At 48.7% G+C, this 11,606-nt stretch overlaps 1 protein-coding gene across 1 annotated transcript; it reads right to left on the bottom strand.

Annotated features, from left to right (window-relative positions):
• Positions 1 to 6,393: 6,393 nt before the first annotated feature.
• Aldh1b1 (aldehyde dehydrogenase 1 family member B1) lies at positions 6,394 to 10,010 on the bottom strand. Its single transcript, XM_026379492.2, has 2 exons — positions 9,942 to 10,010; positions 6,394 to 7,991 (listed from the first exon to the last, which is right to left on the bottom strand). Exon 2 carries the CDS (start codon positions 7,694 to 7,696, stop codon positions 6,428 to 6,430), a length of 1,269 nt encoding a protein of 422 aa, XP_026235277.2. The 5' UTR covers positions 7,697 to 7,991; positions 9,942 to 10,010; the 3' UTR covers positions 6,394 to 6,427.
• Between the last annotated feature and the right edge of the window lie 1,596 nt (positions 10,011 to 11,606).

Genomic DNA, 11,606 nt, shown 5'->3' with positions numbered 1-11,606 from the left:
AATAATAATAATAATAATAATATAAAAATAATAATAGATCCATTTTATGGCATGCTAACCAGCAAGAGCTGCCTAAGGTCAAGACCAAGTGACAGGTGACCAGTGACCACTGTGAGTCCAAAAGGCCTGAGGTAGCTTCATTGAGAAGATCAGACACAGGGCCTGGAGGAGGCGAAAACAGACTGATTTTGGAGATGAAAAAAGGAGGAAAAAGGAGCATGATGGGGTAAGGCTGGGTGTCAAATGGCTCACGGGACTGACTGTGAATGCGTCCTGAGAGAATCCCTTCACCGTCCCACACACCTGCCTAGAGTGGCCACAGGCAGCAGAGCCGTCAGTGCGCTGTCCCCCAGAACCTGAACCCCTACACAGCGTCGAGCTGTCAGGTGCCAAGGACATTGGGTCACGTCATTTTTGCCACTGAAATGCCAGTTAAGGTTTGGAGTTCAGAGGTCAGGCCTTCCAAGAAGTCATGGTGCTTTCCTCCCCATCTCCCAGCTGACATGGGTCTCTGTGGCCCTGAGGAGAAGTTCTTAACCTCTTAACCCCAGAGGTTGCTTGGGATGCTAGACGTGAATTCACACGTTCTGTGAAATCCTTGAAAGTGTACAAAATTGGGGGTGCATGTGCACGTGTGCATTTTCGTCTGGTGAAGAAGTTATCATTTTTATTAGCTTCTCCTAGGATCATGCCACATACTGATGGTTAAGACCCAGTGTAGAGGGCGCAGCCCACAAGATGGAAGTTCAGCTGTGTCCCTAATCCTGGAAGAAAACTGCAGTGTGAACAGATTCCTGCATTAGAGTATCAACAAAGAGCCATGGACGTGTTGAAACCCTCAAAGGGGCGGGGGTTCATTTGTTATGGCACCTATTACACATGGGGAGAATTGTTGGTTAGGAGCCAAGAGGCCTGTGACTCATGCCATGTTCTGGTCCTATCTGGACTTGTAGGACACTTGGACACTTACTCTGTCCACCTCTCTGGTTAGGCAAGGTGAGGACATGCTAGAGGCCTTCAAAGGGGCTTATCACATGACTCCGTCTCCTTTGAAGGTCTTCCTCACTCATGGACAGATCCCTGTGGCTTGGGACTCTCAACTATGTCAATGTGGCTCTGTTCCCAGCCCCTGCACATAGACTGCTTCTACCCAGGTCTGTGGGGACAATCTGTGGCTGCAACAGAGAGGAGCAAAGGACCCGGGATGGAGTCCTGGTCCAATTATCAGCTAAGTATCTCCAGGGCTTGATGTTCTCCAAGTGTAGAGTGTTAGTCCTGTGTGTCTTGAGAGTAGTGGGGCATTAAACGGGGTAGCCTAATAAGTAGGTGCTTAATGAATAGTATTTTTTTTCTCATGACCTCCTGGCCCCTGTACTTCTACTTGGCTTTACACTTTTCACCCTGTTCTGGAACCGTCTCCCCTGCTGGACTGTGAGCTCCCTCAGGGCAGAGATTTTCTTATTCAATTCTCTTTCCCCCAACAATTGACCTAGAGCCAGGACTTTTCATTTATTTATTTACTTTTCTTCCCTTAAATAATAAATGATCTTAGCAAATCAATTAACAGAGTGACCACCAGAGGTCAGCCTCATGCCCAGAATTGAGCCCACCCAAATTAATTGCATGGTAATGGAGGGAGACCCTCGTTGTTATATAAAATCACACGTAAGAGGTTGCGAGGGGAACGGGTAAATAAATAAGGAGAGAAATGAAATACAGTAGATGGGGTAGAGAGAGAAGATGGGAGGGGAGGGGAGGGAGGATAGTAGAGGATAGGAAAGATAGCAGAATACAACAGTTACTAATAGGGCATTATGTAAAAATGTGGTTGTGTAACAGATGAGATTCTGCAATCTGTATTTGGGGTAAAAATGGGAGTTCATAACCAACTTGAATCTAATGTATGAAACATATGTCAAGAGCTTTGTAATGTTTTGAACAACCAATAAAAAAAAAAAAATAAAGTTCCTAAGTGGCCTCAGATCTGATAAGGTATCGGACTGAGCAGCAGTCCTCAGGGATCCAGCAAGAAACCAGGTGATTTGGGCTTGTTCAGTGTCTTTGGGATTTTTGGGGGCTTAGCCATTTGGTTCAATGGGCTCCTCAGCATGCCCCGCTTCTGGATCCCAGGGCAAGCTCATGGGAGATTGGCCCCAACCAAGCTGTTTACTAAACCTCTCGGCTTCCATTTCCTCATCTGGGGACAGCAGGGGAGGTGACCCAGGATTTTGCAGGACAGCTCTAAGATCCCAATGGTGTATAAAAGTGAATTGCCTAGCACAGTGCTGGACCGAGTGAGAGCTTGGGGAAAGTGTGTCAAAGGATGGATGGCCCAGAGCTGAACCATGTCCTGCTGAATGATGATGCCCAGTTAAACCCCCCAGTTCAGTTCACAAGTCTGCATTCAGAGCAGTGGTAAAATGAGTAAAGAGGGGATCTATGTGAATCCACAGAATAAGAATTTCAGGGCTTGACAATCATGAAACTCATTTAGAAAAACAAGAAGCCCAGAATAGCGAAAGCAATCCGAACTGAGAAAAGAGAAACAGGAGGCATCACACTACCAGACCTTAAACCATACTATAAAGCTACAGTAACAAAAATGGCATGGTATTGACCCAAAAACAGATATGAAGACCAATAGTACAGAATAGAAGATACAGAGACCAACCCACATAAATACAGTTATCTCATATTAGACAAAGGCACCATAAACATACATTGGAGAAAAAGATAGCCTCTTCAACAAATGGCGCTGGGTAAACTGGAAATCCATATATAACAAAATGAAATTAGACCTCTATGCTTCACCCTGCCCAAAACTCAACTCAAAGTGGATCAAGGATCTAGGCATTAGACCACAGACCCTGAACCTGCTAGAAGAAGACGTAGGCCCACTTCTCCATCATGTCAGCTTCCAAACTGAATTCCTCAACAAGGCTCCTAAAGCAGAAGAAGTAAAATCAAGAATCAATAAATGGGATGGTATCAAACTAAAAAGTTTCTTCACAGCAAAGGAAACAAGAACATGAAGAGAGAGCCTACAGAATGGGACAAAATCTATGCCACCTGCACCTCCGAACACTAATCTCTAGGATATATAAAGAACTCAAAGACTTTAGCACCAAAAAAACAAATAACCTAATCAATAAATGGGCTAAGAAACTAAACAGACATTTCACAGGAAAAAAAGTACAATTGGTCAATAAATAATATGAAAAAATGTTCAACATCTCTAGCAATTAGAGAAATGCAAATTAAATCTACACTGAGATTTTATCTCATTCTAGTCAGAATAAATAAATAAAGCCCCCCAGAGGCTAGGATGTTAAAAGCCAGGGCTAGGGGTCAGCTCACAGAATGAGTGGACTTCAACACAGGGCGATCTCCGAGCAACGTGGTCCAGGAAGACGGAAGGGGACTCAGGCTCAGCAATCTGTGAATGGCAATCATCAAGCACATAAGTAACAATAAATGTTGGCAAGGATGTGGGGGAAAAGGGTACACTCCTACATGGCTAGTGGGACTGAAATTTGTGCCACCACTCTGGAAAGGTGGATGAAGTTTCCTCAGAAAACTTGGAAGGGAACCACCAGTTAACCAAGGTATCCTACTCTTAGAGATATACCCAAAGGACTTAAAATCAGCATACTACAGTGACGCAGCCACATCGATGTTTATGGCAACTCAATTCATAATAGCTAACCTATGGAACCACCTACATGCCCTTCAACAGATAAATGGATTAATAAAATGTGGTACATATACACAATGGAAATATTACTCAGCCTCAAACTCAGCCATAAAGAAGAATGAATTATGGCATTTGCCAGTACATGGATGGAACTGGACACTATCATGCTAAGCAAAATAAGCCAATCCTCAAAAACCAAAGGGTGGATGTTCTGATATGTGGATGCAAACTCATAATAGATGGGGGAAGGGGGGATGTTTTACCAGATTAAAAGCGGGGGGGGAGGTTTGATGGGGGAAAGGGAGGGAGATGGGAATGGAAAAGACAGTAGAATGAATCAGACATAACATTCCTATGTTCATATATGAATACACGACCAGTGTAACTCCACATCATGTACAACCACAAAAATGGGAAATTATACTCCATGTATGTATAATACGTCCAAATACATTCTACAGTCATGTATAATTAAAAAGAATAAAAAGACTTTAAAAAGAAAGAAAAAAAGTAAAAAGAATTTCAGGGCTTGAAATTAGGGATCTTAAAGATTGTCTTTTCCTAATCCCACCCTCTCATGGGACACCCTCTACAAAGTTCCTCCCTGGTCTAGAAGTAATAAATAAGGGAAGCATTTGTTAAACAGTGTAATCTTTGGTGTTAGCCATTAGAGATGCCCACCCACCTCCCTCAGCCACATCCCCATACTGTACTGCAGAGGTGCCTCCAGGAGAAACAAATGGAAGGTGCACTTCCAAGAGTCAGAGTCACCTCACCCTAAAGTGACATAGGAAGAGGTCCTAGGAAGGGAGATGAGAGAATCCAACAGACCTTAAGCCCTCAAGAAGCCATTTCAGGCCAAACCCACATGAAGATACTAAAATAAAGGCCCCCCAGAGGCTAGGATGCTAAAGCCAGGGCCAGGGTGTCAGCTCACAGAATGACTGGACTTCAACACGGGGTGATCTCCGAGCAATGTGGTCCAGGAAGACGGAAAGGGACACAGGCTCAGCCTTCTGCTTCTGACTTTGGCCTGGCTGGCTGGGTCCACCTTGACTCCTCACTTTGGGAAGAAAAGCAGCAAGACTGGCAATCCTCACAGTGAACTCTGAGGCTCGGAGCTCTGGAACCCCCCCCCCCCAGCATGTTGGAACAGGCCTGGTGCTGCACTTGGGTTGAGGTGGGTGGGGCTTCAGAGGGTTTGGGGGAGAATGTCAGTGAAGCCTCAAAATGAGATAGGCTTGCTCGGGGCAGGAACCAGAAATTTCTTTATAGGTCTCAAATTTACATTTGTCATCAGCCAAGAGAAAATGAAAACGAGAACAGAAACACTGTGGAATGGATTTTGGCACCTGACACGGTGTAGACAAAAAAACTACCTGGATCCCTTCTGGCTCCAGGACTCTAAAATATTCAACAGCTATCTGTCTATCCATCCATCCATCCATCCATCCATCCACATACATACACACACACACACACACACGAATACACACAAGATTTGCAAAGAGAATGTAATTTATTTTAATTTTTAAATGGAATTAAAAAGTGTACAATTGTTTCTAGTTCATGTTCAAAGTTAGGCAATTATTACCACTTTCCAATTCCAGAACATTTTCAAATCCTCCCAAAAAGAGATTCCCATATCCACAAGCAATTAGTCCCCAACCCTCCTCCCGCAACCTCATCCAACCACTAATCTGCTTTCTATCTCTAGGGATTTGCCTGGTCTGGACACTTCATATAAATGGAATCATACCACGTTATCTTGCATGTCTGGCTTCTTTTACTCAGCATGATGTTTTCAAGGCTCACTTATATTGTAGCATGTATCAGAAATTCATTTGGGGTGGGGGGCAGTACTAGGGATGAACCCAGGGCCTTGCATGTGCGAGGCAAGTGCTCTACTGCTGAGCTACATCCCACAACCTGCTTATTTTTTACTTTGAAGCAGGGTCTCACTGAGTTGCTCAGGCTGACCTTGCACTTGCAATCCTCCTGCCTCAGCCTCCAGAGTAGCTGGGATTACAGGAGTGTACCACCGTGCCTGGCACTCATTCCTTTGTTTGGAGAATAGTTAAAGGAATGGAAACCTTTTGTTTATCCACTCATCAGTTAATGGGCATTAGGGGTGTTCAAGTTTAGTTTAAAGGTGTGATTCTATATAAATGCATTCCTCACCTACGCTTTTCCCTCACACGAAGGAAAATCAGTAATAAAATGAAGAGCAAGCAAAGCAGCCAGGGATTGGATCTTAGAAAAGAAAAAGCCCTCATTTTGAGATTAAGTCAATGAAAAACAGGGCCAAGACTTGTTGTCCACCTAGGTCAAAACTCTTATTGTCTTCAAATCCTCTGAGATGAGACCATTTTCAAATCCACCGATTCATCTACTGGAATCAGCAGGAATGACCAAAAGTGACTATCCACCCAATGAGTGGTTTTAATGTCTTCCAGAGGCTCCTACGGATTCACAGAAGTAACGCAAGGGCCACCAAGAGTGCAGGGGCTGAGGAGCAAGGGCAAAGGACATGGAACCCAGCCTCCAGCCTGCTTTAAAAGGAACAGCTCTGATTTAGTTGTTTTATTTGTTGGAGTCCCTTCTAAGAGTTCATTTGGAACAAATAAAAAAAAAAAACCCAGGGCCAAAAAAAAAAAAAAATTGGCAAGCAAGCGCCCAGTCTAGACAGCTGTGGCATGGCTGGGCTGGGCTGGGTCTGGGTGGTGACCATTCTCATGAGTTTTTCTGAGGAACCTTGATGGTGACAGTCTTCACCTCCGTGTAGGCTCTAAGCCCATCCTCCCCCAGCTCCCTCCCATTGCCAGATTCCTTAAAGCCTCCGAAGGGTGTGTGGCAGGTGACGATGTTGTAGGTGTTCACCCACACCGTCCCGGCCTGCAGGGCCTGGGTGAAGTACATGGCCTTGTCCAGGTCCCTGGTGAACACGGCAGCAGCCAGGCCATACCTGGTGTTGTTGGCCCTCTCAATCACCTCTTCGATCTTCTTGAACTTGAACAGGGGCTGCACGGGCCCAAAGATCTCCTCCTTGGCAATCGTCATGTCATCCTGCACCCCACCGAAGACCGTAGGCTTGATGAAGAAACCACGTTCCCCAAAACGCTCCCCACCGCAAAGAAGTTTTGCCCCCTCCTTCTGGCCCAGCCGGATGTAGCCCAGGATTGGTTCAAACTGCTCCTTGTCCACCTGGGGCCCCTGCTGGGTGTCCAGCTCAAAGGGGTTCCCCACCTTCCTCTGCTTGGCCTTCTCCACGGTTCTCTCGAGAAACTCATCGTAGATGGATTCTTCCACAAAGGTCCGGGACCCCGCGCAGCAGCACTGGCCCATGTTGAAGAAGAGGGCTTCGTGACACTGGTCCACGGCGTGATCCATGTCCGCATCGGCCAACACGATGCTGGGGCTCTTCCCACCCAGCTCCAGGGTGACTCTCTTGAGGTTGGAATCGCCGGCAGCCTTCTGGATCAGGTGCTCCACCTCCGTGGAGCCGGTGAAGGCAACTTTGTCAACATCCATGTGCTGGGCGATGGCGGCTCCTGCTGTTGGGCCGTAGCCCGTGATGATGTTCACCACCCCAGGGGGAAAGCCCGCCTCCTTGATGAGGGAGGCCAGGTACAGGGCAGAAAGGGGGGTCTGCTCTGCAACCTTCATGACCACGGTGTTGCCCGTGGCCAGGGCCGGGGCCAGCTTCCAGCCTTGCATGACCAAGGGGAAATTCCATGGTATTATCTGGCCACAGACGCCCACCGGCTCGTGCCGGGTGAAGCAGAAGTGCTCGCCATCCATGGGGATGGTCTTGCCATGCCACTTGTCGGCCCAGCCGGCAAAGTAGCGGTACACCTTGATGACCTCATCCAGGTCCAAGGCGTAAGACTCCTGGAAAGGCTTCCCGTTGTCCAAGGTCTCCAGGGAGGCCAAGTAGACGCGATCCCGCTCCACTAGGTCTGCCAGGCGGTTCAACAGCCGGCCCCGCTCAGACGCATCCATGCGGCGCCACGGGGACCCCAGGCGGAAGGCCTCACGGGCTGCTTTCACTGCCCTGTCCACATCGGCCCTGTCCCCTTCAGCCACGTGCCCGATGACCTCACCGGTGGTGGGGTTGACCGTGGGGAAGGTCTTCTTGCTGACTGCGTCTTGCCACTCGTTGTTGATGAACAGCTGGTTGTAGCGGATGTCTGGGTTGGAGATTGGGCTTGGGAGGGCTGCTGCTGAGGAGTACCGGGCAGTCCTGCCCTAGAGGCAAAGCAGCCGGGGAACCAGGAAGCGCAGCATGCTGACCACTCTGCAGAGGGACAGATGGAACCGGGGTAAGCAGGTGGGAGGGGGCAAAGGGGACACCCCAAAGGTCCACCAATTCACATATTCTGATATTCTGATTATAACATAAAGGGGTACTGCCTCTGAAAACATGGGTTGCTAAGGGGGACGAGGGCCTGGAGAACTGTGGTCCAGGTCCATCATGTCCCACCTCTCTTCTGACTCACACCCTCACCTCTTCTGCTCAAATACCATCATCTGCTTAGCAAGGCCTTCCCTGATCAGCCTTTACAAAACCGAGACTCTTCCCAGCCCACACTATACCTGCATCCTGCTTAGCATTTCTCCATCTCACATGCCAAACACTATATTTATATATGTAATGTTATTATTATTATTTTTTTGTCTCCCTTGCACCATGAGGCAGGGCTTTGGGCTTGTCATTGTTCCATTCATGGCTGGGTCCCTGATCTCTAGAATTATGCTTGCTACAGAACAGCTCAGCTGCTCAACAGATGGTCACTGAGTGATATACTCAGGACACAGGGGAATTCCCACAAAAGCCATTGAAGAATTGACCTCAGACTTTAGTAGAAACTAAAGGAACTTGGAGACAGTTGCCTTCTGGGAGTGACTTGCTGCATGTCACCTCATATGTGAAATGCCCCATGAGGTTATATGGAATGGGGTCTTGCATATAAAACAGTCAACACACTCCACCCAGGACATCAGAGCTGTCAGTGCCTCCAAAACCAACCTAGCCCAGCCCCCAAGCACAGGTCTCAGTCGGGAGCCTCAGTTTGCCCAAGGGTGCTGCCAGTTAAGCAGCAGCTGGGAGGAAGAATCTGGGTATTTTGGGCTATGACTCTTAAAACAAGGGAGACTTTATTAAAACAACTACTTCAATAAAAGTTAAGTAGCATATAAGAGTCACTAAATAAACATTAAACAGTGTCTAAAGTTCCTAGGTTAGTTGAAGCAATTGAGCAATCCCCTGACCCCCACCCCACTCCATCTCCACCACTGGCAGCTGCAAGGAACAAAGTACTCATTTAGGAAAGCAAGGCTCCAGCCAGGTCTCCAAACCCATAAAAAACAATGCTGACCCGTGCAAGCCCTCCCTGGTGGGGTGGGAAGGGGGCCAGCTGAGCCAGCACACTTATCAGGGGTGCACCTAAGTTCCTGGGCCCTGAGCTCTGCCACAGACTGAGACAGAAGCAAACTTGCAACGGTGGGAGGGGAGAATCCCAGGGGGAGGGGGAGGAAAGGGGGATCATCCTAGGGGGTCTTGGAGATACTAAGCAGGCTGGCAAACTACTTCTTGTCCACACCAAGGCTATTCCCACACCGGGGTCCTAGATGGAGTCTATGCCAGTTAACTCCAGATCCAAATAGGAAGCTCACTATTCACAGGTGTAGCTCATTTTACAGTCTCCAGCCCATCTTCTCATTGTAAATTCATCAAGCCTTCCTATATACCTCCTGGGAGATCCGGGCAGATGTTGATCCCCATACTGGAAGAAGGCTGGGGATCAGAGAGGTTCAGGGACTCACTGAGGACACAGAGCAGGACTAGCTTTGCATTTCCTCGAGTACAGGCAGGGGTTTTCTTATAGATCACCCTATTTAAGCGCCCACGGAGCTAAGGGCCAGACTTCCTGGGATATAGGCAGCACTTAACTCAGCCCTTCTAGAGGAAGGGGGTCGGGCGCGTCCCAGTTTCTGGGCTATGGCCAGAGGACCTGTGCTGGAGTAAGCCTGGTGGGCGGGAGTGTTGGGGTCGTAGTAACAGGGAAGGTTTGGAAGGTCTGTGTCCTCCGGTTCAGCTCCAACCAGAGAACAGGGAGAGGGAGAGAGGGCGGGAAGAGGGTCCTGCAGTGAGCGCCAAGCAGGAAGGCCGGGTCGAAGATGGGAAGCCCCGGTGCAGGGAGCTGCGGTTTGCCCCGGGGCGCTAAGGGAGGAAGGGCTTTACTACCTGCAACAGGCTCGGGATCGGGTTCAGGACCAATTCCGGGTTCAGATGAGACCTCTCTCCAAAGTCCGGTACCTCGCCCCTCGGGGACGCGCTGCAGACCCCGCCTCCGCGCCCCAGCTCGGCGGCCAATGACGCTCCGCCGCAAACAGGCTCCTCCTGCGCCCCAGGCGCTTGCCTTGGCCAAGGGCCGCTCCGCCCTGGAGCGGAGCTGCTCGGTTTGCTGCTCGCCTGCGCCCCGCCTTTCCCAGCTTCCCTTCCCCGAGAAGCCCGCACAACTCCAGCGCTCCCTAGCTCCTTCTCCGGGGGGTTGGCGGCCACGTTGTCACGTCTCAGTTCCCAAAGTGCTCATCTGGTAGGGAAGATAGAGCTTGGAGAGAGAGGGGCGTCCCCAGGTCACCCAGCACTGTGCACTTGGCTAGATGGCGACCCCGAGCCTCTCCTTACACTCCTCTGCCTCCCCTCTCCCCTGTTTCCCCCGTCCCCCTGGGTTCACCGATTTCTGACTGCGACTGCGACTTCCATTTTCTTTACCCTTTCCCCGGTTCCTTTAAGATTTTATATTTGCGCATTTTTTAAACGTCGATTTTCTTTGTCCCAAGACCACACACACACACACACACACACACACACACACACACACACACGTTTTTGTAGAAAACTTGGGAAACACAGAAAAGGATGAAAGAAGAAAGAAATCCAATCACCTGTCATCCTCTCACCCAAAGGTGGCCATTCTTGAGGTTGGGTGGGTTCATCTTGCCAGTCTTTCTCCCTCTGCATCTTTAAAAGCAATTATTTTAATAAAAATCAGATCATATAGTGAATTCTAATGCTTAAAACAATCTTAGCACTATATCACGAACTTTTGTCCTATCACTTGTTTCGGATGACACCACCCTCTGCTAGGTGGCATATAGTTCTGCTGGAGGGGTGAAGTTTCTGAAGCCTGCTGCTCTCCATCTTAGTGTTGTAAAGGATGCTAAGGTGGGCAACCTGAGCGCCTCTCACTCCACAGCCACACACCCACCTTCTGGGTGGAGAGATCAGAAAGCTAACAGCTGTGTTTCTCAGCCACCTCCTCCGAGTTCTGGATGTGGACCAGGGGCTGCCAATCAGTACTGCCGGATAGGGAGCAGGCAGGGTATTGTCCTGCCCCTTCAGGTCATCACTCACAGAATGTTAGAAAGGTAAGGATTTTCTGCAGGAGAATTCCTGTCTTTTCCTTGGGTTTCTGGAGTGGCAGCTGTGGCTTCAGCTCTTTGACCCCTGGGTTGAATCAGGAGTGTATCTTGCTCAAATAACCCCAGGGAGCCTCAGATAGTAATGAGGTTAGCAGGTCTCCTCCAAGGTGTTCTGGAAATCAGTCCTGGTCTTCCTCTGGCCCTTCCACCAATTCCCTGTTTTAAATCCCCATGACTCCACATACTGTGCTCAGGACATTTACCCGCTGAACCTAACTCCCACAGTTCTTTCATTAAGCTACTTCACTATGGAATCCTTATTTCCATATCCTCCTCAGGACATTCACAGCGCTTGCTGCAGAACTGAGCCCTTCATTAAGGCCCTATGTTTTGTATCTTGTCACCTTGATATCCATGCCTTTGTGGGAAGGGTCCCCAGCAATCATGTCACCCTCTTGCAAAGCCCTTTCTCTCTTCCCCATAG

The sequence above is a fragment of the Urocitellus parryii genome, chromosome 4 (genome assembly GCF_045843805.1).
Source record: "Urocitellus parryii isolate mUroPar1 chromosome 4, mUroPar1.hap1, whole genome shotgun sequence".
In the NCBI taxonomy this organism is placed as follows: domain Eukaryota; kingdom Metazoa; phylum Chordata; class Mammalia; order Rodentia; family Sciuridae; genus Urocitellus; species Urocitellus parryii.
Note: the sequence above shows the minus strand (reverse complement) of the source record. Positions and strands in the feature narration are given on the sequence as shown.

Bases quoted from the DNA above. Each gene is read 5' to 3' on its own strand.
- Aldh1b1 (XM_026379492.2), bottom strand. From the start codon at position 7,696: ATGGATGCGTCTGAGCGGGGCCGGCTGTTGAACCGCCTGGCAGACCTA.